This window comes from Convolutriloba macropyga, chromosome 10 (assembly GCF_964194025.1).
Source record: "Convolutriloba macropyga chromosome 10, txConMacr16.3, whole genome shotgun sequence".
NCBI classification, from domain to species: domain Eukaryota; kingdom Metazoa; phylum Xenacoelomorpha; order Acoela; family Convolutidae; genus Convolutriloba; species Convolutriloba macropyga.
Window position 1 is genome coordinate 10307692 of NC_134477.1, and position 13206 is coordinate 10320897.

At 48.9% G+C, this 13206-nt stretch overlaps 1 protein-coding gene across 1 annotated transcript in view; it reads right to left on the bottom strand.

The window, feature by feature from the left end:
* The window catches only part of LOC142347912 (uncharacterized), a 138859-nt gene that overhangs the window by 96526 nt on the left and 29127 nt on the right, over positions 1-13206 (bottom strand). Inside the window, exons 12-40 of the mRNA XM_075399075.1 lie at positions 13036-13203; positions 12748-12897; positions 12460-12627; positions 12188-12321; positions 11830-12067; positions 11512-11763; positions 11242-11457; positions 10966-11169; positions 10345-10899; positions 10072-10302; positions 9784-10017; positions 9596-9729; positions 9020-9475; positions 8156-8899; positions 7513-8035; positions 7279-7428; positions 6703-7140; positions 6415-6582; positions 6127-6294; positions 3499-6048; positions 2905-3108; positions 2632-2820; positions 2383-2532; positions 2041-2262; positions 1783-1956; positions 1465-1668; positions 1147-1377; positions 612-1092; positions 22-314 (exon numbers count right to left, since the gene is read on the bottom strand). Coding sequence (XP_075255190.1) covers positions 22-314; positions 612-1092; positions 1147-1377; positions 1465-1668; positions 1783-1956; positions 2041-2262; positions 2383-2532; positions 2632-2820; positions 2905-3108; positions 3499-6048; positions 6127-6294; positions 6415-6582; positions 6703-7140; positions 7279-7428; positions 7513-8035; positions 8156-8899; positions 9020-9475; positions 9596-9729; positions 9784-10017; positions 10072-10302; positions 10345-10899; positions 10966-11169; positions 11242-11457; positions 11512-11763; positions 11830-12067; positions 12188-12321; positions 12460-12627; positions 12748-12897; positions 13036-13203 — 10029 coding nt within the window. The remainder of the gene's footprint in view (positions 1-21; positions 315-611; positions 1093-1146; positions 1378-1464; positions 1669-1782; positions 1957-2040; positions 2263-2382; positions 2533-2631; positions 2821-2904; positions 3109-3498; positions 6049-6126; positions 6295-6414; positions 6583-6702; positions 7141-7278; positions 7429-7512; positions 8036-8155; positions 8900-9019; positions 9476-9595; positions 9730-9783; positions 10018-10071; positions 10303-10344; positions 10900-10965; positions 11170-11241; positions 11458-11511; positions 11764-11829; positions 12068-12187; positions 12322-12459; positions 12628-12747; positions 12898-13035; positions 13204-13206) is intronic.

A 13206-nucleotide genomic window follows, 5' to 3' on the forward strand; every position in this document is an offset into this window, starting at 1 on the left:
AGAGTGGACTGTTGTTCTTGCATCTGTTTGACCAGCCGATGTATCTCCTGCGGTCTTTTGGCTGATAGTCGTAGTTCTTTGATATGATTGCCCGGCTGAAGTCTGTCTCGGAGTAGACCGAATGTCAGTCGTGGATTGCACAGATGATTCTCCGGTTGTAGACCGTCCTAGAGTACTTTGAACATGAGCCGCTGTAGTTGATCCGCTTTCTTGGCTTTTTGTCTGCTGATCAAATTTGGTAATCTGATCAGTTGTCGGTCTAGCTGTGCTTCCTCCCACAGTAGTTTGAGAAGAGTGGACTGTTGTTCTAGCATCTGTTTGACCAGCCAATGTATCTCCTGCGGTTGTTTGGCTGATAGTCGTAGCTCTTTGATCTGATCGCCCGGTTGAAGTCTGTCTCGGAGTAGACCGAATGTCAGTCGTGGATTTCAGAGATGATTCTCCGGTTGTAGACCGTCCTGGAGTACTTTGAACATGAGCCGCTGTCGTTGACCCGCTTTCTTGGCTTGTTGTCTGTTGATCAAGTTTGGTTGTCTGATCAGTTGTCGGTCTAGCTGTACTTCCTCCCACAGTAGTTTGAGAGTGGACTGTTGTTCTTGCATCTGTTTGACCAGCCGATGTATCTCTTGCGGTCTTTTGGCTGATAGTCGTAGTTCTTTGATCTGATTGCCCGGCTGAAGTCTGTCTCGGAGTAGACCGAATGTCAGTCGTGGATTGCACAGATGATTCTCTGGTTGTAGACCGTCCTGGAGTACTTTGAACATGAGCCGCTGTCGTTGACCGGCTTTCTTGGCTTTTTGTCTGCTGATCAAATTTGGTAATCTGATCAGTTGTCGGTCTAGCTGTGCTTCCTCCCACAGTAGTTTGAGAGAGGACTGTTGTTCTTGCAACTGTTTGACCAGCCGAAGTATCTCTTGTGGTGGTTTGGCTGATAGTCGTAGCTCTTAGATCTGATTGCCCAGCTGAAGTCTGTCTCGGAGTAGACCGAATGTCAGTCGTGGATTGCACAGATGATTCTCCGGTTGTAGACCGTCCTGGTGGACTTTGAACATGAGCCGCTGTCGTTGATCCGCTTTCTTGGCTTGTTGTCTGCTGTTCAAGTTTGGTAGTCTGATCAGTTGTCGGTCTAGCTGTGCTTCCTCCCACAGTAGTTTGAGAGAGGACTGTTGTTCTTGCAACTGTTTGACCAGCCGAAGTATCTCTTGTGGTGGTTTGGCTGATAGTCGTAGCTCTTTGATCTGATTGCCCAGCTGAAGTCTGTCTCGGAGTAGACCGAATGTCAGTCAAGGATTGCACAGATGATCCTCCGGTTGTAGACCGTCCTGGTGGACTTTGAACATGAGCAGCTGTCGTTGATCCGCTTTCTTGGCTTGTTGTCTGTTGTTCAAGTTTGGTAGTCTGATCAGTTGTCGGTCTAGCTGTGCTTCTTCCCACAGTAGTTTGAGAGTAGACTGTTGTTCTTGCATCTGTTTGACCAGCCGATGTATCTCCTGCGGTTTTTTGGCTGATAGTCGTAGTTCTTTGATCTGATTTCCCGGCTGAAGTCTGTCTCGGAGTAGACCGAATGTCAGTCGTGGATTGCACAGATATTTCTCCGGTTGTAGACTGTCCTGGAGTACTTTGAACATGAGTCGCTGTCGTTGATCGGTTTTCTTGGCTTGTTGTCTGCTGATCAAGTTTGGTAGTCTGATCAGTTGTCGGTCTAGCTGTGCTTCCTCCCACAGTAGTTTCAGAGTGGACTGTTGTTCTTGCATCTGTTTGACCAGCCGATGTATCTCCTACGGTTTTTTGGCTGATAGTCGTAGTTCTTTGATCTGATTTCCCGGCTGAAGTCTGTCTCGGAGTAGACCGAATGTCAGTCGTGGATTGCACAGATGATTCTCCGGTTGTAGACTGTCCTGGAATACTTTGAACATGGGCCGCTGTCGTTGATCGGTTTTCTTGGCTTGTTGTCTGCTGATCAAGTTTGGTAGTCTGATCAGTTGTCGGTCTAGATGTGCTTCCTCCCACAGTAGTTTGAGAGTGGACTGTTTTTCTTGCATCTGTTTGACCAGCCGAAGTATCTCTTGCGGTTGTTTGGCTGATAGTCGTAGCTCTTTGATCTGATTGCCCGGCTGAAGTCTGTCTCGGAGTAGACCGAATGTCAGTCGTGGATTGCACAGATGATTCTCCGGTTGTAGACCGTCCTGGAGTACTTTGAACATGAGCCGCTGTCGTTGATCCGCTTTCTTGGCGTGTTGTCTGCTGTGCAAGTTTAGTAGTCTGATCAGTTGTCGGTCTAGCTGTGCTTCCTACCACAGTAAATTGAGAGTGGACTGTTGTTCTTGCATCTGTTTGACCAGCCGATGTATCTCCTGCGGTTGTTTGGCTGATAGTCGTAGCTCTTTGATCTGATTGCCCGGCTGAAGTCTGTCTCGGAGTAGACCGAATGTCAGTCGTGGATTGCACAGATGATTCTCCGGTTGTAGATCGTCCTGGAGTACTCTGAACATGAGCCGCTGTTGTTGATCCGCTTTCTTGGCTTGTTGTCTGCTGATCAAGTTTGGTAGTCTGATCAGTTGTCGGTCTAGCTGTGCTTCCTCCCACAGTAGTTTGAGAGTGGACTGCTGTTCTTTCATCTGTTTGACCAGCCGATGTATCTCCTGCGGTTTTTTGGCTGATAGTGGTAGTTCTTTGATCTGATTTCCCGGCTGCAGTCTGTCTCGGAGTAGACCGAATGTCAGTCGTGGATTGCACAGATGATTCTCCGGTTGTAGAATGTCCTGGAGTACTTTGAACATGAGCCGCTGTCGTTGATCGGTTTTCTTGGCTTGTTGTCTGCTGATCAAGTTTGGTAGTCTGATCAGTTGTCGGTATAGATGTGCTTCCTCCCACAGTAGTTTGAGAGTGGACTGTTTTTCTTGCATCTGTTTGACCAGCCGAAGTATCTGTTGCGGTTGTTTGGCTGATAGTCGTAGCTCTTTGATCTGATTGCCCGTCTGAAGTCTGTCTCGGAGTAGACCGAATGTCAGTCGTGGATTGCACAGATGACTTTCCGGTTGTAGACCGTCCTGGAGTACTTTGAACAAGAGCCGCTGTAGTTGACCCGCTTTCTTGGCTTGTTGTCTGCTGATCAAGTTTGGTAGTCTGATCAGTTGTCGGTCTAGATGTGCTTCCTCCCTCAGTAGTTTGAGAGTGGACTGCTGTTCTTGCATCTGTTTGACCAGCTGATGTATCTGCTGCGGTTGTTTGGCTGATAGTCGTAGCTCTTTGATCTGATTGCCCGGCTGAAGTCTGTCTCGGAGTAGACCGAATGTCAGTCGTGGATTGCACAGATGATTCTCCGGTTGTAGACCGTCCTGGAGTACTTTGAACATGAGCCGCTGTCGTTGATCCGCTTTCTTGGCTTGTTGTCTGCTGTGCAAGTTTAGTAGTCTGATCAGTTGTCGGTCTAGCTGTGCTTCCTCCCACAGTAAATTGAGAGTGGACTGTTGTTCTTGCATCTGTTTGACCAGCCGATGTATCTCCTGCGGTTGTTTGGCTGATAGTCGTAGCTCTTTGATCTGATTGCCCGGCTGAAGTCTGTCTCGGAGTAGACCGAATGTCAGTCGTGGATTGCACAGACGATTCTCCGGTTGTAGACCGTCCTGGAGTACTTTGAAACTGAGCCGCTGTCGTTGACCCGCTTTCTTGGCTTGTTGTCTGCTGATCAAGTTTGGTAGTCTGATCAGTTGTCGGTCTAGCTGTGTTTCCTCCCACAGTAGTTTGAGAGTGGACTGTTCTTCTTGCATCTGTTTGACCAGCCGAAGTATCTCCTGCTGTTGTTTCGCTGATAGTCGTAGCTCTTTGATCTGATTGCCCGTCTGAAGTCTGTCTCGGAGTAGACCGAATGTCAGTCGTGGATTGCACAGATGACTTTCCGGTTGTAGACCGTCCTGGAGTAATTTGAACAAGAGCCGCTGTAGTTGACCCGCTTTCTTGGCTTGTTGTCTGCTGATCAAGTTTGGTAGTCTGATCAGTTGTCGGTCTAGCTGTGCTTCCTCCCTCAGTAGTTTGAGAGTGGACTGCTGTTCTTGCATCTGTTTGACCAGCCGATGTATCTGCTGCGGTTGTTTGGCTGATAGTCGTAGCTCTTTGATCTGATTGCCCGGATGAAGTCTGTCTCGGAGTAGACCGAAAGTCAGTCGTGGATTGCACAGATGATTCTGCGGTTGTAGACCGTCCTGGAGTAATTTGAACACGAGCCGGTGTCGTTGATCCGCTTTCTTGGCTTGTTGTCTGCTGTTCAAGTTTGGTAGTCTGATCAGTTGTCGGTCTAGCTGTGCTTCCTCCCACAGTAAATTGAGAGTGGACTGTTGTTCTTGCATCTGTTTGACCAGCCGATGTATCTCCTGCGGTTGTTTGGCTGATAGTCGTAGCTCTTTGATCTGATTGCCCGGCTGAAGTCTGTCTCGGAGTAGACCGAATGTCAGTCGTGGATTGCACAGACGATTCTCCGGTTGTAGACCGTCCTGGAGTACTTTGAAACTGAGCCGCTGTCGTTGACCCGCTTTCTTGGCTTGTTGTCTGCTGATCAAGTTTGGTAGTCTGATCAGTTGTCGGTCTAGCTGTGTTTCCTCCCACAGTAGTTTGAGAGTGGACTGTTCTTCTTGCATCTGTTTGACCAGCCGAAGTATCTCCTGCTGTTGTTTCGCTGATAGTCGTAGCTCTTTGATCTGATTGCCCGTCTGAAGTCTGTCTCGGAGTAGACCGAATGTCAGTCGTGGATTGCACAGATGACTTTCCGGTTGTAGACCGTCCTGGAGTAATTTGAACAAGAGCCGCTGTAGTTGACCCGCTTTCTTGGCTTGTTGTCTGCTGATCAAGTTTGGTAGTCTGATCAGTTGTCGGTCTAGCTGTGCTTCCTCCCTCAGTAGTTTGAGAGTGGACTGCTGTTCTTGCATCTGTTTGACCAGCCGATGTATCTGCTGCGGTTGTTTGGCTGATAGTCGTAGCTCTTTGATCTGATTGCCCGGATGAAGTCTGTCTCGGAGTAGACCGAAAGTCAGTCGTGGATTGCACAGATGATTCTGCGGTTGTAGACCGTCCTGGAGTAATTTGAACACGAGCCGGTGTCGTTGATCCGCTTTCTTGGCTTGTTGTCTGCTGTTCAAGTTTGGTAGTCTGATCAGTTGTCGGTCTAGCTGTGCTCCCTCCCACAGTAGTTTGAGAGTGGACTGTTGTTCTTGCATCTGTTTGACCAGCCGATGTATCTCCTGCGGTTGTTTGGCTGATAGTCGTAGCTCTTTGATCTGATTGCCCGGCTGAAGTCTGTCTCGGAGTAGACCGAATGTCAGTCGTGGATTGCACAGATGACTTTCCGGTTGTAGACCGTCCTGGAGTACTTTGAACAAGAGCCGCTGTAGTTGACGCGCTTTCTTGGCTTGTTGTCTGCTGATCAAGTTTGGTAGTCTGATCAGTTGTCGGTCTATCTGTGCTTCCTCCCTCAGTAGTTTGAGAGTGGACTGCTGTTCTTGCATCTGTTTGACCAGCCGATGTATCTGGTGCGGTTGTTTGGCTGATAGTCGTAGCTCTTTGATCTGATTGCCCGGATGAAGTCTGTCTCGGAGTAGACCGAAAGTCAGTCGTGGATTGCACAGATGATTCTGCGGTTGTAGACCGTCCTGGAGTACTTTGAACACGAGCCGGTGTCGTTGATCCGCTTTCTTGGCTTGTTGTCTGCTGTTCAAGTTTGGTAATCTGATCAGTTGTCGGTCTAGCTGTGCTCCCTCCCACAGTAGTTTGAGAGTGGACTGTTGTTCTTGCATCTGTTTGACCAGCCGATGTATCTGGTGCGGTTGTTTGGCTGATAGTCGTAGCTCTTTGATCTGATTGCCATGATGAAGTCTGTCTCGGAGTAGACCGCAAGTCAGTCGTGGATTGCACAGATGATTCTGCGGTTGTAGACCGTCCTGGAGTACTTTGAACACGAGCCGGTGTCGTTGATCCGCTTTCTTGGCTTGTTGTCTGCTGTTCAAGTTTGGTAGTCTGATCAGTTGTCGGTCTAGCTGTGCTCCCTCCCACAGTAGTCTGAGAGTGGAGGGTTGTTCTTGCATCTGTTTGACCAGCCGATGTATCTCCTGCGGTTGTTTGGCTGATAGTCGTAGCTCTTTGATCTGATTGCCCGGCTGAATTCTGTCTCGGAGTAGACCGAATGTCAGTCGTGGATTGCACAGATGATTCTCCGGTTGTAGATCGTCCTGGAGTACTCTGAACATGAGCCGCTGTTGTTGATCCGCTTTCTTGGCTTGTTGTCTGATGTTCAAGTTGTGTAGTCTGATCAGTTGTCGGTCTAGCTGTGCTCCCTCCCACAGTAGTTTGAGAGTGGACTGTTGTTCTTGCATCTGTTTGACCAGCCGATGTATCTCCTGCGGTTGTTTGGCTGATAGTCGTAGCTCTTTGATCTGATTGCCCGGCTGAAGTCTGTCTCGGAGTAGACCGAATGTCAGTCGTGGATTGCACAGATAACTTTCCGGTTGTAGATCGTCCTGGAGTACTCTGAACATGAGCCGCTGTTGTTGATCCGCTTTCTTGGCTTGTTGTCTGATGTTCAAGTTGTGTAGTCTGATCAGTTGTCGGTCTAGCTGTGCTCCCTCCCACAGTAGTTTGAGAGTGGACTGTTGTTCTTGCATCTGTTTGACCAGCCGATGTATCTCCTGCGGTTGTTTGGCTGATAGTCGTAGCTCTTTGATCTGATTGCCCGGATGAAGTCTGTCTCGGAGTAGACCGAATGTCAGTCGTGGACTGCACAGATGATTCTCCGGTTGTAGACCGTCCTGGAGTACTTTGAACACTAGCCGGTGTCGCTGATCCGCTTTCTTGGCTTGTTGTCTGCTGATCAAGTTTGTTAGTCTGATCAGTTGTAGGTCTAGCTGTGCTTCCTTCCTCAGTAGTTTGAGTGTGGACTGTTGTTATTGCATCTGTTTGACCAGCCGATGTATCTGCTGCGGTTGTTTGGCTGATAGTCGTAGCTCTTTGATCTGATTGCCCGGATGAAGTCTGTCTCGGAGTAGACCGAATGTCAGTCGTGGATTGCACAGATGATTCTCCGGTTGTAGACCGTCCTGGAGTACTTTGAACATTAGCCGCTGTCGTTGACCCGCTTTCTTGGCTTGTTGTCTGCTGATCAAGTTTGGTAGTCTGATCAGTTGTCGGTCTAGCTGTGCTTCCTCCCACAGTAGTTTGAGAATGGACTGTTTTTCTTGCATCTGTTTGACCAGCCGAAGTATCTCCTGCGGTTGTTTGGTTGATAGTCGTAGCTCTTTGATCTGATTGCCCGGCTGAAGTCTGTCTCGGAGTAGACCGAATGTCAGTCGTGGATTGCACAGATGATTCTCCGGTTATAGATCGTCCTGGAGTACTCTGAACATGGGCCGCTGTTGTTGATCCGCTTTCTTGGCTTGTTGTCTGCTGTTCAAGTTTGGTAGTCTGATCAGTTGTCGGTCTAGCTGTGCTTCCTCCCACAGTAGTTTGAGAGTGGACTGCTGTTCTTGCATCTGTTTGACCAGCCGATGTATCTGCTGCGGTTGTTTGGCTGATAGTCGTAGCTCTTTGATCTGATTGCCCGGTTGAAGTCTGTCTCGGAGTAGACCGAAAGTCAGTCGTGGATTGCACAGATGATGCTGCGGTTGCAGACCGTCCTGGAGTGCTTTGAACATGAGCAGCTGTCGTTGACCCGCTTTCTTGGCGTGTTGTCTGCTGATCAAGTTTGGTAGTCTGATCAGTTGTCGGTCTAGCTCTGCTTCCTCCCAGAGTAGTTTGAGAGTGGACTGTTGTTCTTGCATCTGTTTGACCAGCCGAAGTACCTCCTGCGGTTGTTTGGCTGATAGTCGTAGCTCTTTGATCGGATTGCCCGGCTGAAGTCTGTCTCGGAGTAGACCGAATGTCAGTCGTGAATTGCACAGATGATTCTCCGGCTGTAGACCGTCCTGGAGTACTTTGAACATGAGCCGCTGTCGTTGATCGGCTTTCTTGGCTTGTCTGCTGTTCAAGTTTGGTAGTCTGATCAGTTGCTGTTCTAAATGTGCTTCCTCCCACAGTAGTTTGAGAGTGGACTGTTGTTCTTGCATCTGTTTGACCAGCCGATGTATCTCCTGCGGTTGTTTGGCTGATAGTCGTAGCTCTTTGATCTGATTGCCCGGCTGAAGTCTGTCTCGGAGTAGACCGAATGTCAGTCGTGGATTGCACAGATGATTCTCCAGTTGTAGACCGTCCTGGAGTACTTTGAACACGAGCCGGTGTCGTTGATCCGTTTTCTTGGCTTGTTGTCTGCTGATCAAGTTGGGTAGTCTGATCAGTTGTAGGTCTAGCTGTGCTTCCTTCCTCAGTAGTTTGAGTGTGGACTGTTGTTATTGCATCTATTTGACCAGCCGATGTATCTGCTGCGGTTGTTTGGCTGATAGTCGTAGCTCTTTGATCTGATTGCCCGGTTGAAGTCTGTCTCGGAGTAGACCGAAAGTCAGTCGCGGATTGCACAGATGATTCTGCGGTTGTAGACCGTCCTGGAGTACTTTGAACATGAGCCGCTGTCGTTGACCCGCTTTCTTGGCGTGTTGTCTGCTGATCAAATTTGGTAGTCTGATCAGTTGTCGGTCTAGCTCTGCTTCCTCCCAGAGTAGTTTGAGAGTGGACTGTTGTTCTTGCATCTGTTTGACCAGCCGAAGTACCTCCTGCGGTTGTTTGGCTGATAGTCGTAGCTCTTTGATCGGATTGCCCGGCTGAAGTCTGTCTCGGAGTAGACCGAATGTCAGTCGTGAATTGCACAGATGATTCTCCGGCTGTAGACCGTCCTGGAGTACTTTGAACATGAGCCGCTGTCGTTGATCGGCTTTCTTGGCTGGTTGTCTGCTGTTCAAGTTTGGTAGTCTGATCAGTTGCTGTTCTAAACGTGCTTCCTCCCACAGTAGTTTGAGAGTGGACTGTTGTTCTTGCATCTGTTTGACCAGCCGATGTATCTCCTGCGGTTGTTTTGCTGATAGTCGTAGCTCTTTGATCTGATTGCCCGGCTGAAGTCTGTCTCGGAGTAGACCGAACGTCAGTCGTGAATTGCACAGATGATTCTCCAGTTGTAGACCGTCCTGGAGTACTTTGAACATGAGCCGCTGTCGTTGACCCGCTTTCTTGGCGTGTTGTCTGCTGATCAAATTTGGTAGTCTGATCAGTTGTCGGTCTAGCTCTGCTTCCTCCCAGAGTAGTTTGAGAGTGGACTGTTGTTCTTGCATCTGTTTGACCAGCCGAAGTACCTCCTGCGGTTGTTTGGCTGATAGTCGTAGCTCTTTGATCGGATTGCCCGGCTGAAGTCTGTCTCGGAGTAGACCGAATGTCAGTCGTGAATTGCACAGATGATTCTCCGGCTGTAGACCGTCCTGGAGTACTTTGAACATGAGCCGCTGTCGTTGATCGGCTTTCTTGGCTGGTTGTCTGCTGTTCAAGTTTGGTAGTCTGATCAGTTGCTGTTCTAAACGTGCTTCCTCCCACAGTAGTTTGAGAGTGGACTGTTGTTCTTGCATCTGTTTGACCAGCCGATGTATCTCCTGCGGTTGTTTTGCTGATAGTCGTAGCTCTTTGATCTGATTGCCCGGCTGAAGTCTGTCTCGGAGTAGACCGAACGTCAGTCGTGAATTGCACAGATGATTCTCCGGTTGTAGACCGTCCTGGAGTACTTTGAACATGAGCCGCTGTCGTTGATCCGCTTTCTTGGCTTGTTGTCTGCTGTTCAAGTTTGGTAGTCTGATCAGTTGTCGTTCTAAATGTGCTTCCTCCCACAGTAGTTTTAGAGTGCACTGTTGTTCTTGCATCTGTTTGACGAGCCGATGTATCTCCTGCGGTTGTTTTGCTGATAGTCGTAGCTCTTTGATCTGATTGCCCGGCTGAAGTCTGTCTCGGAGTAGACCGAACGTCAGTCGTGAATTGCACAGTTGATTCTCCGGTTGTAGACCGTCCTGGAGTACTTTGAACATGAGCCGCTGTCGTTGATCCGCTTTCTTGGCTTGTTGTCTGCTGTTCAAGTTTGGTAGTCTGATCAGTTGTCGTTCTAAATGTGCTTCCTCCCACAGTAGTTTTAGAGTGCACTGTTGTTCTTGCATCTGTTTGACGAGCCGATGTATCTCCTGCGGTTGTTTGGCTGATAGTCGTAGCTCTTTGATCTGATTGCCCGGCTGAAGTCTGTCTCGGAGTAGACCGAATGTCAGTCGTGGATTGCACAGATGATTCTCCAGTTGTAGACCGTCCTGGAGTACTTTGAACACGAGCCGGTGTCGTTGATCCGCTTTCTTGGCTTGTTGTCTGCTGATCAAGTTTGGTAGTCTGATCAGTTGTAGGTCTAGCTGTGCTTCCTTCCTCAGTAGTTTGAGTGTGGACTGTTGTTATTGCATCTGTTTGACCAGCCGATGTATCTGCTGCGGTTGTTTGGCTGATAGTCGTAGCTCTTTGATCTGATTGCCCGGTTGAAGTCTGTCTCGGAGTAGACCGAAAGTCAGTCGTGGATTGCACAGATGATTCTGCGGTTGTAGACCGTCCTGGAGTACTTTGAACATGAGCCGCTATCGTTGACCCGCTTTCTTGGCGTCTTGTCTGCTGATCAAGTTTGGTAGTCTGATCAGTTGTCGGTCTAGCTCTGCTTCCTCCCAGAGTAGTTTGAGAGTGGACTGTTGTTCTTGCATCTGTTTGACCAGCCGAAGTACCTCCTGCAGTTGTTTGGCTGATAGTCGTAGCTCTTTGATCGGATTGCCCGGCTGAAGTCTGTCTCGGAGTAGACCGAATGTCAGTCGTGAATTGCACAGATGATTCTCCGGCTGTAGACCGTCCTGGAGTACTTTGAACATAAGCCCCTGTCGTTGATCGGCTTTCTTGGCTTGTTGTCTGCTGTTCAAGTTTGGTAGTCTGATCAGTTGCTGTTCTTAATGTGCTTCCTCCCACAGTAGTTTGAGAGTGGACTGTTGTTCTTGCATCTGTTTGACCAGCCGATGAATCTCCTGCGGTTGTTTTGCTGATAGTCGTAGCTCTTTGATCGGATTGCCCGGCTGAAGTCTGTCTCGGAGTAGACCGAACGTCAGTCGTGAATTGCACAGATGATTCTCCAGTTGTAGACCGTCCTGGAGTACTTTGAACATGAGCCGCTCTCGTTGATCCGCTTTCATGGCTTGTTGTCTGCTGTTCAAGTTTGGTAGTCTGATCAGTTGTCGGTCTAGCTGTGCTTCCTCCCACAGTAGTTTTAGAGTGGACTGTTGTTCTTGCATCTGTTTGAGCAGCCGATGTATCTGCTGCGGTTGTTTGGCTGATAGTCGTAGCTCTTTGATCTGATTGCTCGGCTGAAGTCTGTCTCGGAGTAGACCGAATGGCAGTCGTGGATTGCACAGATGATTCTCCAGTTGTAGACCGTCCTGGAGTACTTTGAACACGAGCCGGTGTCGTTGATCCGCTTTCTTGGCTTGTTGTCTGCTGTTCAAGTTTGTTAGTCTGATCAGTTGTCGGTCTAGCTGTGCTTCCTCCCACAGTAGTTTGAGAGTGGACTATTGTTCTTGTATCTGTTTGACCAGCCGATGTATCTCCTGCGGTTGTTTGGCTGATAGACGTAACTCTTTGATCTGATTGCCCGGCTGAAGTCTGTCTCGGAGTAGACCGAATGTCAGTCGTGGATTGCACAGATGATTCTGCGGTTGTAGACCGTCCTGGAGAACTTTGAATTTGAGCCGCTGTCGTTGACCCGCTTTCTTGGCGTGTTGTCTGCTGATCAAGTTTGGTAGTCTGATCAGTTGTCGGTCTAGCTGTGCTTCCTCCCAGAGTAGTTTGAGAGTGGACTGTTGTTCTTGCATCTGTTTGACCAGCCGAAGTACCTCCTGCGGTTGTTTGGCTGATAGTCGTAGCTCTTTGATCGGATTGCCCGGCTGAAGTCTGTCTCGGAGTAGACCGAATGTCAGTCGTGAATTGCACAGATGATTCTCCGGCTGTAGACCGTCCTGGAGTACTTTGAACATGAGCCGCTGTCGTTGATCGGCTTTCTTGGTTTGTTGTCTGCTGTTCAAGTTTGGTAGTCTGATCAGTTGTCGTTCTAAATGTGCTTCCTCCCACAGTAGTTTGAGAGTGGACTGTTGTTCTTGCATCTGTTTGACCAGCCGATGTATCTCCTGCGGTTGTTTTGCTGATAGTCGTAGCTCTTTGATCTGATTGCCCGGCTGAAGTCTGTCTCGGAGTAGACCAAACGTCAGTCGTGAATTGCACAGAAGATTCTCCGGTTGTTAACCGTCCTGGAGTACTTTGAACATGAGCCGCTGTCGTTGATCCGCTTTCTTGGCTTGTTGTCTGCTGTTCAAGTTTGGTAGTCTGATCAGTTGTCGTTCTAAATGTGCTTCCTCCCACAGTAGTTTTAGAGTGGAGTGTTGTTCTTGCATCTGTTTGACCAGCCGATGTATCTCCTGCGGTTGTTTGGCTGATAGTCGTAGCTCTTTGATCTGATTGCCCGGCTGAAGTCTGTCTCGGAGTAGACCGAATGTCAGTCGTGGATTGCACAGATGATTCTCCAGTTGTAGACCGTCCTGGAGTACTTTGAACACGAGCCGGTGTCGTTGATCCGCTTTCTTGGCTTGTTTTCTGCTGTTCAAGTTTGGTAGTCTGATCAGTTGTCGGTCTAGCTGTGCTTCCTCCCACAGTAGTTTTAGAGTGGACTGTTGTTCTTGCATCTGTTTGACCAGCCGATGTATCTCCTGCGGTTGTTCGGCTGATAGTCGTAGCTCTTTGATCTGATTGACCGGCTGAAGTCTGTCTCGGAGTAGACCGAATGTCAGTGGTGGATTGCACAGATGATTCTCCAGTTGTAGACCGTCCTGGAGTACTTTGAACACGAGCCGGTGTCGTTGATCCGCTTTCTTGGCTTGTTGTCTGCTGTTCAAGTTTGTTAGTCTGATCAGTTGTCGGTCTAGCTCTGCTTCCTCCCACAGTAGTTTGAGAGTGGACTGTTGTTCTTGCATCTGTTTGACCAGCCGATGTATCTCCTGCGGTTGTTTGGCTGATAGACGTAGCTCTTTGATCTGATTGCCCGGCTGAAGTCTGTCTCGGAGTAGACCGAATGTCAGTCGTGGATTGCACAGATGATTCTCCGGTTGTAGACCGTCCTGGAGAACTTTGAACTTCAGCCGCTGTCGTTGACCCGCTTTCTTGACTTGTTGTCTGCTGATCAAGTTTGGTAGTCTG